General features: G+C 43.8%; 1 protein-coding gene across 5 annotated transcripts in view; it reads left to right on the forward strand.

Annotated features, from left to right (window-relative positions):
* Positions 1-440: 440 nt before the first annotated feature.
* The window catches only part of TPP2 (tripeptidyl peptidase 2), a 79,948-nt gene continuing 63,994 nt past the window's right edge, over positions 441-16,394 (forward strand). For 3 of the 5 annotated variants that reach the window (XM_073664217.1, XM_073664219.1, XM_073664221.1), the window contains exons 1-6: positions 441-723; positions 3,751-3,879; positions 6,323-6,418; positions 6,635-6,739; positions 6,837-6,961; positions 13,321-13,484. In XM_073664217.1, the coding sequence (XP_073520318.1) occupies positions 562-723; positions 3,751-3,879; positions 6,323-6,418; positions 6,635-6,739; positions 6,837-6,961; positions 13,321-13,484 (781 nt within the window). In that variant the 5' untranslated portion in view covers positions 441-561. The remainder of the gene's footprint in view (positions 724-3,750; positions 3,880-6,322; positions 6,419-6,634; positions 6,740-6,836; positions 6,962-13,320; positions 13,485-16,394) is intronic. The other 2 variants (XM_073664218.1, XM_073664220.1) reach the window with 1 other exon arrangement.

Genomic DNA, 16,394 nt, shown 5'->3' on the forward strand with positions numbered 1-16,394 from the left:
GTCCTCACTTTATAATTTGGCATGGCGGTTCGTGTGCCGCTCTAGTCTTTCATCTGTAAATGTGCACAATAACACCGCTTGTTCACATGATCTATTACACAGGGCCCCATCATCATGTCAGGGTGACTGGGGGCCACACAGCCTAAACTGCCAGCAATGATAGCAGACACACGCACTGCTGCTGGGCTATGGAGAGCCCATAATTGACCAGAGGGATCCGTGTTGTGCTGCTCCCCTACACATGACAGCCGCCGGCCATAGACCTGCAGATACCGGGACACCGGCTCAGCACATGCAGTACAGCCTCTTCCTCTCAGGTTATGCGATCACTCCGACGTATACCGGGGCGGTGCATTCCCGGAACTGGCCCTGATGATACGCTGAGAACCTGTAGGGGGCGCGCCCGACATCCCCCAGAGGGAATGGGAACCGCAGACCAATCAGCATGGAGTAGGCGTGGCGTCCCCCACTTCCGCCTCCCAGCTGCCCGGCCTTGTAGGTGCCGCCGTTGGTGTCTTTCACAACCTGCAGCAGGCGCCTCCCCCTCTTCTGCTTGCGATCATGGCTGCCGGCTGTGAGGAACCTTTCCCCTTCCACGGGCTGCTCCCTAAGAAGGAGACCGGAGCCGCGTCCTTCCTGTCCCGGTACCCGCACTATGATGGCCGCGGGACGCTGATCGCAGTGCTGGACACCGGGGTTGATCCGGGGGCCCCTGGGATGCAGGTAGATGAGGGCAGCCATGTTTGCTTCCTGCTGGGTATAGTACATGCCCTGTGTCTGTGCTGGGGCAGTGCCAGGGGCTGCTCACAAGGATGACTCTGCTGCAGCTGGCTGCCCGGGCATCAGCATGGACTCACCTTCCACTATAATCCAAAGTCAGGCTGGTGTTACCCGCTGGGTGCCCCATTGTGAGGCGTCCTGGTGTAGGGGGCTGCGGGCACCTGTGTGTCTGCTTATCCCAGAGTGGTACAGGGGGGCACCTGTGTGTCGGCTTAATCCAGAGTGGTACAGGGGGGCACCTGTGTGTCTGCTTATTCCGGAGTGTGGTACAGGGGGGCACCTGTGTGTCTGCTTATTCCGGAGTGTGGTACGGGGGGCACCTGTGTGTCGGCTTATTCTGGAGTGTGGTACGGGGGGCACCTGTGTGTCGGCTTATCCCGGAGTGTGGTAATATTTACCCTACACAGGTATAAAGAGGCGCATACCTGACACCTGTTCTCTGCCGCTGCCCTGGAGCGTGCCTGGCACCTGTGCTGGCACATCACATACCGGTGGTGTGACTGACAACAGTGCTATATTTCTACATCTGGATGCCCACCCCAGCTCAGTCTGAGAATCTACCCAACACCTACAAACAAGAAAGAGGCCACTGGTAGTCCAGAGCCTAAATGATCTCCAGTTCTGTGATGAGACACAGTGTACCAGGGTGCGCCATTTCTTAGGTATACCCTCATAAATAAATGTACATCTGAAGGAGGATTAATGATGCCTGGGTTATGTGCCCCGCCAGCCTCCACTGTATGTGTTTATGATGGTATAACTAATGACTATTGTACCCTGATGTAGTGGACGGTGTCCGGGTTTTTTTTTTTTTTTGTGTGTAACTTTTAGAATTGAAAGGACTTTAAAAAAACACATTTCAGCTGGTCGTGAAGAGAGAAGAATAGAGTGGAAGCTTTATAATGTAAAAATAAAGTGTACAAGCAAGGTCATAGGGTGGCTCAGTGGTTAGCACTGTACCTTCGCAACAATGTGGTCCTGGGTTCAAATCCCACCAAGGACAAGATCTGCAAGGAGTATGTTCGTGGTAACCCCTCCCACAGCCCAGCATCCACCGCGGGGAGCGCGTCACTGATGTCACGCCTCACTTGACGTGATATCAGCGGCAGAAAAAGCCCGGGGGTCACGTGATGCCGGTGAGCGGCCAGCGGTAGGACAGCAGGAGGTAATTAGAAAAACACTTGGGGCACAGGGTTCATCGATTGGGGCAATCATAAAAAGTAGTGGCCAACTCTCTAAGCACTGTGTAATATGATGGCGCTGTTTAAGCAAAGCATAATAAATAGGACAGTGAGGGGACAATTGGTGACACTTGGTCCCCTTTAGCCAACCTGTGCCCTCGTCTTGCCCTTTCACCAACAGCTGGCAGCAGGATCTTCGCCCAGTGGGCAGACTGCAGCTTATGGTTAGGATGTAGGGACACTGGTGCGGTATTATGGAGAGATCCTGCAGTGTAGAGTGTTTCATATAGTGTCAGATCTGATCAATACCTCCAGATAAGATCAGTGGCGCAGTAGGGCCAGGAAGACAGGAATATTCAGCGTATTACGGCCTGCAGCTTGGAGTCCTGATCCTCCATTCCTGCGATTACTAAAGGCTCTTCTACCAGACTCTTCTGATGGTGTGGAGGTCTCAGCAGTAGGACCCTCGCCTGTCTCCAGAGGAGAAGCTTTTTATCTCTTAAAGGGGTTGTTTTATTCCAGTTAATTTTTTTTTTTCCCCCCCGATAAAATTTTCTATATTAAAACAAACAACAAAAACGCTCTGTACTCCCTTTTCTCGAGTCTCCGCCACTGTTCCCAGTTTTTGGCATTGGCTGCGGCGCTGACCCCACTTTCACAGGGCGACAGCCAATCAATGAGCTCAGCCGCTCTAGCAGGGCTTTACCTTATAGACAGAACCACAACCAGTGCCATATACCGGGAACTGTGGGGAGACTTATCGGTGGAGAGTACAGTGTGTGTGGTGTGTGTGTTTTTTTTTTTTTTTTTTAAGCAAACTGCAGCCGGGTTGAAAAGTTTCACTAAAAGGTAATAAACCATTTAACGTTGTATTAACACATTGTGAAAAGCAAAAAAAAAACCTGAAGTAAAATCTCCTTCAGTTATTCTACAATTCTGAGAATGGCCCTTTCTCTGCTCTCCACAGGGCTTCTCAATCTTTTTCTCTTGAGGGCCTCATCAGACAGGCCAAGGTGATGTCTGGGCCGCGCAATGTGTGGTGGAAGGATACGAATATTTTTTAATTTTCGTTTTGTCCCCTGAACTCAATATAACAAGATGTGTCCTTTATGTTGTCAAACTAAAGATGGAAAGAACTGTGCAACCTATAATCTGATATGAAAACTGCCTTCCAGCTAGCGTCCGGAGTCACCTCACAGTATGAGAAGCCCTGGGATAGGGGATAACTTACTAATTACTAGGGGTCCGGTGATCCTGACAATGGGTCCTAGAAATACAGGAGTGAGGGTCTGTAGAGCCCCATTTTGGGAGGAGAAGAGCTGCGCATGCGCAATCCGTTCCATTAATCGTCGGTTTCCAGCAGTCCCATGGACTGTGCTCTGCTTTCTCTGGTAGTCCTATGGCCGCACTCCTCCGCTGCATTCAAGACGTGGTTCTCATGATTTCAGAATCCCTTTTCTGTGATTGCAGTGGTTATCGTCTTTGAGACCCCTAGAGATCAATTAGTTATCCCCTATCCCAAGGAAGAGGATATCTTGCATTTCTAGGAATAATCCCATTAGTTATATAATACTGAGATAATAATTTTTTAGAAACTAGGAAAAAAAAAAACTTTTGAGGAGTGGACAATCCAAGTACATATTTTATACTGGAGTACTGGGTTCTGAAAGTGATACGCTGCACAGTGGCCCAGAGCATATGAAAATCCTATTCATTAGATGTGTGTATGTGTTGTGTGTTTTGTTTTTTTATTTTTTTTTTAATCCATTTTTATTTCTTTTTTTCATAGCAAGCATCAGATGGAAAGCCAAAGATTATAGACATCATAGATACAACCGGAAGTGGTGATGTCAACACCAGTACTGTAGTGGAACCAAAAGAAGGGGTGATAGTCGGTCTGTCTGGTAGGAATTTAAAGGTGAGTATCTTTCTTATCTTCAGATCTTGTAAGGCACTATTCTATAGTTCTGTCAAACAGAAATGTTTAAAAAACGCATCGTCGGCACACAGCCTTAAAAGGGTTTTGTATTATTTTTGTATTATATACCATATTGGCTTGCTTTAGACATGTTTATCCAAAAAAGGTGCTGCTGTCTTAACTGTGCATTTATCAGTACAGCTTCTTTCCTACACTTATTTATTTCTTTTCTACGGCCTGTTTTCTTCCTGGCTCTATAGATTAGTAGTTTCCACTCTTTAGATCTGTGTACACCTCCTGCTATCTGAAAGCCTGGCTTCACACATCCGCAGTTCAGTCTGTCTGAGGACTGTGATGTATAGACTGACAATGGGTCTAGTGACCGACTCAACAGACCAAAGGCTTATATGAGGCTGTCAAGTTCAGGTTAGAAACCCTGACCAATCCATACCGAAAACATACAAATCCATCAGTGCTCCGAGTTTTATCAGTTTTGCTGAGCGCACATCTAGATTAAAGACGCTCAGCTACGGCAAAATGGTAGAAAATTTCTCAAGGGGTTTTCCAGGCATGAATTTCTGCAGTCACTCTAAGGCTACGGTCACACTGTCAGTACTTTACATCAGTATTTGTAAGCCGAAATCAGGTGAAGAGCAATCAGAGAAAAAGTATATTAGTAACGCATGCACCAATTCTGCATTTTTGATGTAAAATACTGACCAAATACTGAATGTGTGACCGTAGCCTTACAGTGTGTAAAAGGATTCCCTTTGCCATCTGGAGGGGTCGTGATCACCTACAGTTACGTGCTGACTAGCTAGATATCCTGCTTCTCTCAATGATTTATATAGAGTTACAGGAGAGATTCTAGTCAGCTTGTGATTGATTTGCCACTATGGATATTGCATATGAGCAAACACATAACATGTCCAACAGATGAACAGAGCATAATCCTGACCATGTGCGTATTGCACACTTCTAGGGCTCTGGACGATGCAGTCACATAGTGACTGCTGAAATTCATGCCTGGTCCAAAAAAAACTCTCTAAGAGATCGCACTCATCTGCATGAAAAAAACGGTCTGATATCATCTGGACCGCAAAGTCAGACAAGTGTCATGTTTTTTCATGCCAGTACAATGCAATTTTTCTCACCTAGCATCCAGTTTTCATGCGAATGCAATCCGACTGCAATGCGATTTTTAACATGGGCTTTTACATAGAGGAATTCTCCTGTCATTTTCACATAGTTTTCCAAGGAAATATTCTTACATACAGTGAGTGAGATATATAATCAGTGCTTTGCGTGTGTAGCTTACTGTACATGTAATTTAGTAAGAAATAATTCAATTTCTGAAGTTTTTTTTAAATTTATTTTATTAACCAGCAGAGGGAAAGCAGACAGCTGGGTGCTGATGTTTATAGCCTGGGAAGGGGGTAATACACATGTCACTTCCCAGGCTATTAATATCGGCTCACAGCTGTATACTTTGCCTTTACTGGTTATTAAACTGGGCGACCCCAAAAGAATGACGTGGGGGCCCCCTGATAATTGGTAACATGCAAAGGCTAGGCAGACAGCTGTGGGCTGATATTAATAGGCTAGGAAGTTGCTATGAATATTGGCCCTCTCCCAGACAGATAAAAATATCAGCTGTTGATTCTCCCCAGAAAAGTCGCATCCATAAGATGCGCCAATTCTGTCGCTTAGCCTCCACTCTTTCCACTTGCCCTGGTGCGGTGGCAAGTGGGTAATGGGGTTGATGTCAGCTTTGTATTGGCAACTGACATCATAGTCAAATTGTTAAATAAAATACTAACACCCAGAATAAAGTCCTTTATTTGAAATAATGACAGACTCCTTTTTATTGAATCTACATTTACCAAAAAGCCTTATACTTACCATAACACTCAATCCATTGAAGCCTATGACATCTGTTAATAAAAATAACAAAGCAATATCTAATACTCACCTGTCCCCGATGTGAAGATAATAATCTATTTGTCCATAGACTACTCTAGCTCGCTCTACATCTACATGGCAGGCTGAATTGTTGCATTATGCAACTATACAGCCTGCCATTCCGCAGAGACACTGAGCTGCTTATGCTTACACAGCTCGGTGACGTAATAAAGTTGTGTGCGGTTTATGTCCAATGAACGGCGTTCACCTCACTGACGTCACCGCGAGCGTGAGGAAGTTCTCACGCTCGCCGTGCCGGCAGAAAGGTCATCGTGGTTCTTGTCCAATGAATAGTGAGAAAAAATAAATAGTATCTCGGTGGATGTGTACTTTTAAGTGGCGCTATACTCATAGCAGATACAATCCAATGGCCTGACTTTATGAAAAACCTTCTGATAAAGTGATGTGTTAATCATTGCTCTTAAGTTAGTTTTAGAAAATTGTCCAAACAAGACACTCTTTTTGTGTTTTTTAACCTTAGGTTCCCACAAACTGGCAAAATCCATCCGGCAGATATCACATAGGCATTAAGAATGGTTTTGATTTTTATCCAAAGGCACTTAAAGAGCGGCTACAGGTAATCGATGTGAATGATGGTCAATGTTTGCCCGTATATCTTGAGTTCTGGTCTTTGTGAGCTGTGAATGGGCAGTTGTGTGAACTTTGTTGTGCTTTTATTTCATATGACAATAGGACAGTGTGTTCAGTGATTTTTGTGCAGAACTTCACGGTAATACAAATCCAGTAGGTAGTCCCATCATTTAATTAACATTTAATATTTCTCTATATCTAGAAAGAGCGGAAGGAGAAGTTGTGGGATCCCGTCCACAGAGCTGTACTAGCAGAAGCTTGCAGGAAGCAGGATGACATAGACTCAAGTTCTAATACTCAGACTTTGGTATTGAATTTTTCCACTTTTCTTTCCTCCTCACATTGCCATTTCATTTTTTTTATATCTTCCTATCTTTTAATGGCTGTTCCTTTTTTTCAAACAGATGGGAAAATTGATTAAAGAAGATATTCAAAGCCAAGTTGAAATGCTAAACATATTTGAAAAGAAATTTGGAGATCCTGGCCCTGTATATGATTGCTTAGTGTGGCATGATGGGGAGATGTGGAGGTAAGTTATGCCTTCTCTATTACATCTCCATTGGGAGTTTAAAGAGTAGGCCACTTTAGGGAACATTATTATAAAAATTGTATATTAAAGATAAACAGTGGATTTAAAAAGTCTACACACCTCTGTTAAAATTACTACAAACACATAGGAGCATCAATCTCTAAATAAGGTAACTAGAGACACACCTTTTGAACATAGAATACCACCAAAAAACAAAAATAGGTGCAAGAAATCTCTTACAATGCAAAGTTTATTAATTTAACCCCTTTACCCCCGAGGGTGGTTTGCACGTTAATGACCAGGCCAATTTTTACTATTCTGACCACTGTCACTTTATGAGGTAATAACTCTGGAACGCTTCCACCAGATGCCCCTGATTCTGAGATTGTTTTTTTCGTGACATATTGTACTTCATGATTTTGGTAAAATTTCTTCGATATCACTTGCGTTTATTTGTGAAAAAAAACGGAAATTTGGCGAAAATTTTGAAAACTTTGCAATTTTCAAAATTTGAATTTTTATGCCCTTAAATCAGAGAGATGTCACACAAAATACTTAATAAATAACATTTCCCACATGTCTACTTTACATCAGCACAATTTTGGAACCAAAATTTTTTTTTGTTAGTGAGTTAAAAGGGTAAAAGGGTTAAAAGTTGACCAGCGATTTCTCATTTTTCCAACAAAATTTACAAAACCATTTTTTTAGGGACCACATCACATTTGAAGTCACTTTGAGAGGTCTTTATGACAGAAAATACCCAAAAGTGACACCATTCTAAAAACTGCACCCCTCAAGGTGCTCAAAACCACATTCAATAACTTTATTAACCCTTCAGGTGCTTCACAGGAATTTTTGAAATGTGGAAGAAAAAAAATGAACATTTAACTTTTTTCACAAAAATGTTACTTTACACCAAATTTTTTTTATTTTCACAGGGGTAACAAGAAAAAATGGACCCCAAAATTTGTAGTGCAATTTCCCCTGGGCATGCAGATACCCCATATGTGGGGAAAAACCACTGTTTGGGCGCACGGCAGGGCTCGGAAGGGAAGGAGCGCCATTTGACTTTTTGATTGTATAATTTGCTTGAATAATTAGCGGACGCCATGTTGTGTTTGGAGAGCCCCTGATGTGCCTAAACATTGGAGCTCCCCAACAAGTGACCCCATTTTGGAAACTAGACCCCCCCAAGGCACCTATCTAGATGCATAGTGAGCACTTGGAACCCCCAGGTGCTTCACAAATTGATTCGGAAAAATGAAAAAGTGGAAAAAAAAAAACACTTTCATTTTTACGAATCAATTTGTGAAGCACCTGGGGGTTCCAAGTGCTCACTATGCATCTAGATAGGTGCCTTGGGGGGTCTAGTTTCCAAAATGGGGTCACTTGTGGGGGAGCCCCAACGTTTAGGCACACAAAGGGCTCTCCAAACGCGACATGGTGTCCGCTAACAAATTGGAACCAGGTCGCGTTTGGAGAGCCCCTGTGTGCCTAAACATTGGCGCTCCCCCCACAAGTGCCCCCTTTTTGGAACGGATTCCTGATTTGTCAATTTTATAATGTAGTGTTATATGCCAGTTGTGTATTACAACCTGACAAACACTACACAACTGAAGTATGACAACCTGACGAACACTACATCAGCTGTGTAGTGTTCGTCGGGTTCTCATACGTCAGAAATTAATTCAATAGTCCATGGAGGTATGGTATCTTCTGAAGCAGTCTTTCATGCAGAGGCCAGGTTTGTCGGGGCAGGTGTCACATTGGTAAATGGTGTCCTTGCGTATTCCTCTTCGGTAGCACACTCTGCACTTCTTTTGTGACTTACCCTTTTTTCCGCTGTGAGGGATCTGCCCCGGGAAATGCTGGCCCGGTACAATTCGAGGTCCTTCAGTTCCAGAAGTAGTGGGACCCGCTCCGCCACCACTGCCAAATATCAGGGCCTAGATAACTGTCTCCTGAAAGTGAAGATACGACGCAGAAGTCTGGCCTGCACATTGAGACAGAAGGAAAGCGTTGTGCAATGCCATCTGAACAATGTGCACGGCCAGCTTCTTATACCATACCTTGGCCTTTCTCAAAGCACTGTACGGCTGGAGGACTTGATCGGAGAGATCAACTCCCCCCATGTACTTGTTGTACCCCACTACACAGTCTGGTTTGGCGGCCTGTGTAGTGGAACCTCTTACAGTGCTGAGGGTGCAGCCATCACCATGTATGGTGGTCAAGAGAAGGACATCCCTCTTGTCCTTGTACTTGACCACCAATAGGTGGTCGCTACATTGGGCTCTGCTCTCACCCCTTCTGAGCAGCTGCCCAATTAGCGTCTTTGGGAGGCCTTTCTGATTTTTGTGGACAGTACCGCAAGCTGCGGTATGTCGCGCAGAGAGTGACTTGAAGAGTGGGATACTTGTATAAAAGTTATCCACGTACAGGTGATAACCTTTATCCAGCAGTGGGTGCACCAAGTCCCACACAATTTTCCCACTCACTCCCAGAACAGGGGGGCATTCAGGGGGTTGAATCTGGGAGTCCTTCCCTTCATAAACTCTAAACTTGTGAGTGTACCCTGAGGTACTCTCACAAAGTTTATACAGCTTGATCTCGTACCTGGACCTTTTACTGGGCAGGTACTGCCGGAATCCAAGCCGCCCCTTGAAAGAAATTAAGGACTCGTCCACGCAGATGTCCCTTTGGAGCACCTACACTTCACCAAACTTGTTGTTGAAGTGCTCGATGACCGGCCAAACTTTGCAAAGACGATCAAAGTTCGGGTCATCGCGTGCAGGACACCTTGCATTATCTTGGTAATGCAAGAACTTGTGGATGGCCTCAAAACGTTTCCGGATCATCACCATTCGGAACACTGGAGTGTTATACAAAACGTCAACACTCCAGTATTGCCGAATCTCTGTTTTTTTCAGGATCCCCATATAAAGGACCAGGCCCCAAAACTTCATCATTTCTTCCTCGTCTACAGGAGACCAGTTAGAAAATGATGAAGAGGGGTTTTGTTCCAAAAATTGATGAGCATACAAATTAGTTTGGTCGACCATGAGGTTTATAAAATCCTCAGAGAAAAAGACTTTGAAAAATCTATTTCTGTGAGGCCGGTGGTGTCAAACTTGATTCCTGATTCTGCCACGACATCCGGAATCAATGGCTCAAAATTTTCGGGGGGCGAGGTCCATATGGAGTCAGTATTGGGGGGCGCTGGAACATCTTCTCTCCTGCGACGACTGCGGGGCGGTCCAGGAGAACCTGAGGAAGAAGAGGAGGGCGATGAGGCATCAGAAAAGCAAAGAAATGTGGGATCCTCGCCCTCGCTGTCGGTCTCAGTGTCGGAGGCAACAAAAGAGTATGCGTCCTCCGCTGAATAGCGAGTTTGGGATGAGCCGGCCATTTTTTTTTTTTTTTTTTTCCCGTGTATGTGGTGCGTGTGTGTCAGTTCTTTATTTAGTGTGTGTGTGTCAGTGTGCTTGGTGTGAACTTTTTTTTCCTGAAAAAAAAAAAAAAAGAGTACCACCGTAGGTGGTTCAAACAGCGAGCACTAGTGGGGATCGGTGAACTATGTCACCAATCAACTCTCGGCAGCTGCTGGGTGTGTGCGCGGATGTGGTGCAAAGGTGGGGGGGGGGGGGAATTGACAGGGACAAGAAAAAGAAGAGAGAAAAGAAAGAAAAAAAGAAAAGTCGTGAAAGCAGCGAACACCGAAAAGAAAAAAAAGAAAAGCCGTGAAAAGCAGCGAGCATGGACGTTGATCAGTGACGTAGACACTGCTCAGCGCTCGGCCGCTGCAGGACGCACGAAAAAAAAAAATTGGTAAAAGGAGGGGGGGGGGGGGGAGGAGGCTGGGAGATCAGAGATGCACTTACCAAAGTCTTCTCTGTTCTTCTTTCAGCAGGATCAGCAGCAGGTTCTGGAAGAGGCTCAGGAGCAGGATCCGCAGGATAAGGAGCTGGAGACCGACGACCCAGGAGACAGGAGCGGGAGATCCAGGACCCTGGACAGCAGCCGGACTCCGAAGCTGAAGATACAGCAGCCTGAAGAGCTCAGCAGATGCCGGAGCAAGAGATCCAGGACCCTGGAGAGCGGCAGCAGCAACTGGAGCAGGTAGGAGGAGGTCTTGTAGTGTCACAGAAGATTGTGGAACTACAAGGCCCAGCACAGAGTGATCAGACGTGACCGCTCTGTAGAAATCCTTACCAAGTGTGAGGATCTGCAGGGCGGTCACAGGGTGGTGACAGGCTGGTCACAGGCCGGTCACCACCCGGTCAGGTACTCTGATTGATGATGACATCGATCGCACCAATCACACCAATCAGAGATGGCTGGGGCCTGGGCACGCACCACTGGGGGTTACAGGGAGGTGACAGGCAGGTCACAAGCCGCCCCCCCCTCCCCCCCCGAGATGCCGGCGCCATCTACCCGGAGGTAAGATGGCACCGGAATTTTAATTTTATCACCGCGACTTCGGTCGCGGTGCCGCTTTAAAGATAGGGCGTACTAATACTTATCTGTGCCCTGGGACTTATGGACCTGATACGTATTAGTACGCCTTGGGTCGGAAAGGGGTTAAAGAATAAAAAACAAAAATATCAAACAGATTAACCTCAATGGAGGATAACCTCAATACACTAACACAGTTGTATGTAAAGTGGCTATTTAACATGTAAATACTACATTATATCCTTATTTATACTTACAAATATGTGGGACTTTGTAGTCCATAATGATTAAATAAAAACCTTAATGGTACAGCATATATTTTAAGAAAAAGATGACATCAGAAGATGTCAGACAAATGTAGCATGTGATCTAACAGTGTGGCACATCTAGAATTGTCAATCTTTGCTCACTACTCCTTGCAGTAGCTCTCCAAATCTGTCAGAATTCAAGTGTACAACCCTCTTCAGGTCATCCCACAGATTTTCAATTGAATTCAGGTCTGTGCTCTGGCTGGGTGATTCCAAAATTTTTGATCTTCTGGCAAAGCCATTCATTTGTTGATTTGGAGGAATGTATAGCGACATCACCATTCTGAGAGGTGAAATTCATTTACTTTTTAGCAAAGGCCTGACTGTTTTATTACAAAATTTATATTTAGAACTGTTCATTATTCTGTCCACCTTGCTTAAAGCCCCAGTTCCTGCTTTTGAGAAACAGACACAAAGTATACAACTGCCTCCACCATGCTTCACTGTGGGTATCGTGTTCTTTTGGCGATGTGCAGTGTTGCCCTTGCGCCAAACATACTTATTGTAATTATGGCCAAAAAATTCAACCTTGATTTCATCAGACCATAAGACGTTTTCCCACATGCTTTTGGCAGACTTGATGTAAGTTTTGGCAAACATAGCTGGCTTGAATGTTTATCTTTGTAAAACACAAAAAAAAAACCACAGGCCAGACATATGAAGAATATTGTAGTTGCATGCAGTATACATCCAGTACTTGCCACAAATTCCTGCAGCTCTTAAAATGTTGCTGTAGGCCTCTTGGCAGCCCTCTGGACCAATTTTCATCTTGTCTTTTCATCAATTTTTGACGACATTCCAGTTCTAGCTAATGTTACTGTTGTGCCAAGCTTAAGCCGTTTCTTGATTACCTTCTTCAGTATTCCATGGTATAACTAATGCCTTAGAAAAAAACAGTGTACCCTTCTTCTGATTGAAAAGGTTAAACAATCAGATTCCTTTGTTGTGTTGTAAGCTGTTTATGGACCATGGCTTTTGCTTTAATATGCAACTAAGAATGTCAGGAAAATCTTACTAGAACTGCTAAACTTTATATGGGGTTAATCAAAATCACTTTAAATGATGGCAGCTGTGTACAATTTATCATGGCTGCTTCTGAACATTATTACCTCCCCAATTGCAATGTGCATCCACATTATTATATAATTGTTCACATTATAGTTTGTTTGCTTGTCAATGGATTTGTACAGATTATGAGTGACGTTAAAAGTGGAAAGTTCTGAAATTTATTCTTCTTGGTATGATTTTCTTTTTACATGACAAAAACCTGGTATTTTAACAGGGGTGTGACTTTGTATATCCACTGGATGTATGTTACTTATATACTGTTGTAAATGTTTTTCGGTTTCGATCTTTGTCGCGTTTCCCCTTCATCAGCCAACCTTTGGTGCCGTTTGTGTCTATAAGAGGACTACAGATGAAGGGCCATTCGAGCATATATGGTTCTCATCCACATCCATCAAAACTCAAGTAAACACATGTAGAAAATGTATGTATGTTTCCACACCTACATATATACACATTCATTCTGCAGTTATTTTAGTCAGTTGCGTTTTAGGTTGTAGGAAGCAATATTGACCTTGGTATTCCCTCTTGCAGAGCATGCATGGACACCAGTGAGAGTGGAGATCTTGACATCTGCACTGTACTAGGAAATTACAGAGAAGCCCAGGAGTATGCATCATTTGGTACAACAGAAATGCTGAATTACTCAGTCAACATTTATGATGATGGGAACCTGCTTTCCATTGTAACAAGTGGTGGTAAGCTATCATAGTTTTCCTTGTTCATAGTGACATCTTGAGGCTCCCACATAAAGGGACTCTGTCAGAGATTTATTACCCCATTTGAGAGCAGAATAATCTAGGGACAGAAACCTCATTTCCAGCAATTTTTAGTATTTACTGAGCTGCAGTTTTGCTAAAGTCATTGTTTTATTTGCTGTAGATCTACAAGTTCTCTGAATGCTGAGCTCTGTATAACCCCACACACACCACTGATTGGCAACTTTTTGCCTATGCACAGTGTACATAGAGAGCGTCCAATCAGTGGTGAGGGGGGGGGGGGTTATACACAGCTCATCAATATCAAGAAGTACATGGCAACAGGTTTACTAGTCCTCTAGCAATAAGTGTTATATCAGCAGGTGATTATCAAAACTACAGCAAATAATGCAGTAAGTAACATAACTGGAATCAGAGTTTCTGCCCCTATATCATGCTTTTAGAGAAATGTAAATCAAATCAATATTTTGTGTGATCACCTTTTTGTCTTAAATTCTTCTAGGAACACTTGCACAAAGTCGAGGATTATTTAGGATTCTAGTCAGGTGTATAAGTAACGAATTACACCAAACAGTAGTAGATGATGATCATGTTCATATGTAGGTTGAAACAGTCATTAATAGAAACAAGTCACCAATACTGCATTTATCACCCACTCCCGAGAAAAAATTCTGGTCAAATACTGATAGTGGGGCTGTGGCCTTAAAGGGACTGTCAGCACAGAATGACTGTTCACTCTAAATACATTTTCCCACCTGCTTGTTTTCCCTCTATCTCCACTTTTCTCTGGCTCTATGAAGCCAGAGCTATCAATCAAAAAAGAGGGGGTTGGAGATAGTGAAAACAAAGGAAGGTGTATTTAAATCATTTAGCTGCGCCATGATGCACTGGGAGCCTGTACTTGGTTTGAGCAGTCATTCTGTGCTGACAGTCCCTTTAAAACTGAGGAACAGCCAAACTCTTCTAGAAAGGTGGGAGCCAGTTTCATGTCACAGTTCATACACTATGGCAGGGCTGTGAAGTCGGAGCCCATTTTGGTGGAGTCGGTATAAAATTAACTGACTCTAAGGCTATGTGCCCACGTTGCAGAAATGAAGCAGAAAATTTCTGCTTCATTTCTGCTTGTCCTTTCCTGGAAAAACGCTTGCGGAATTTGGCAAGCTTTTTTTGCGCTTTTTAGAAGCGTTAGGGACATGCTTAATTGCCTTGCTTTTTTATTGCATTGACAAGGCAATTCCGCATGCTTAAACGCAAAATTAATTGACGTGCTGCAGATTTTTGAGCACATCAAAAACGCTGCGGAAAAATCCGCATCATGGGCATTGAAATTGCGGATTGTCATTGGGGACCATGGGGGACGGATTACCAAGCGTTTCACAAGCGTTTACGCTGCGTAAATTCTCAGCATGTACGCTTGTAAAACGCTACGTGGGCACATACCCTATCTCCTAAAATATATAATAAATTGGGTACAGTAGTTCAATGCAGTTTGGTGAATTTTTTTTCATAAGAATTTGGGAAAGTTATGAAATGTCCTTTTCCTGATCGAAGGGTCTAGACTTTTAGCTGAGATGAATCTGTGCTACAGTAAATTTATCACTTAAACATGAGCCATGTATGAGGGAGTCTGAATCGGTGGCGTGGAAATTGATGAGTCTGAGTCGGAGGTTTGGCTTACGGACTCCACAGCCCTGGTTAGCACAGCAGCAAGACATAAGTTGTACTGAATCCGCAAGGTCTCGCATAGGCAAATATTTCAAAGCAGACTAGGGTTTCAAGATGTGCTGTTCAAGCTTTTTTGAAGACGTACCAAGAAATGGGCAATGTTGAAGACCTTTGACACAGTGGTTGGACAAGGAGGCTTGGTGCAGCAAATAAGACACATCATGGTTACTTCAGTTCAAAATTGGAAGATGTCCAAAAGTGCCATCAGTTCAGAATTGACAGCGAACAGTGGGGCTCAGCCACACCCATCTTCATGGAAGAATTGTGGCTGAAAACCTATAGCTTAGGTGTGGAAACTAGGCCAAGTGACTGAAATATGCACAAAAACAAAGGAACTAAGGTGCAAAAAAATTACCGCAGGTGTTGTGGACTTAATGAAGTCAAAATGTGAAATATTTGGCTGTAACAGGATTGTGTTTGCCGATGGGCTGATGACAGGTACAATAAAGAATGTCTGTAGGAAACGGTAAAGCATGGAGCAGGTTCCTTGCAAGTGTGTGGCTGGATTTCAGCAGATGTATGGAATTGAGGATTTGGCGAGGTTTAATAGTGTCCTCAATGCTGAGAAATACTTGCAGATGCTAACCCAGACCCCTGATCTTGCATAATGGATCAGTAACAAATTTATTCTGCAGCTTGACAACAGCCCCAAACATACAACCAATATCATTAAGAACTATCTTCAGATTAAAGAAGAACGAGTCCTAGAAGTGATGATATTGTCCCCTTAGAGCCCTGATTTCAAGATTATCGAGTTTTATATAGTATTACATGAAGAGGCAGAAGAATATGGGCAAGCCTACATGCGCAGATGATCTGTGGTTAGTTCTACAAGATGTTTGAAACAACCTTTCTGCCGAGTTCCTCCAAAAACTGTGCTTAGAAGTCATGATGCTATATTGAAGAGAGTGTGGTTACACCAAATATTGATTTGATTATGATTTCACTTTTGTTCATTCACTTAGTTTTTATTTAAACGCTAAATAAAATGCAATGAACACTTCCACATTTGAAAGCATTCTTACTCTGCAGCATTTTCTCTATCGCTTCATTGGGGGACACAGGACCATGGGTGTATGCTGCTGTCGCTAGGAGGTTGACACTATGCAAAAAAAGGAAAATAGCTCCTCCTCCTCAGTGTGCACCCCACCTACAGGCACCAAG

This window comes from Phyllobates terribilis, unplaced genomic scaffold, assembly GCF_046119375.1.
Source record: "Phyllobates terribilis strain yellow unplaced genomic scaffold, ASM4611937v1 Scaffold_2__4_contigs__length_985480577, whole genome shotgun sequence".
In the NCBI taxonomy this organism is placed as follows: Eukaryota; Metazoa; Chordata; class Amphibia; order Anura; family Dendrobatidae; genus Phyllobates; species Phyllobates terribilis.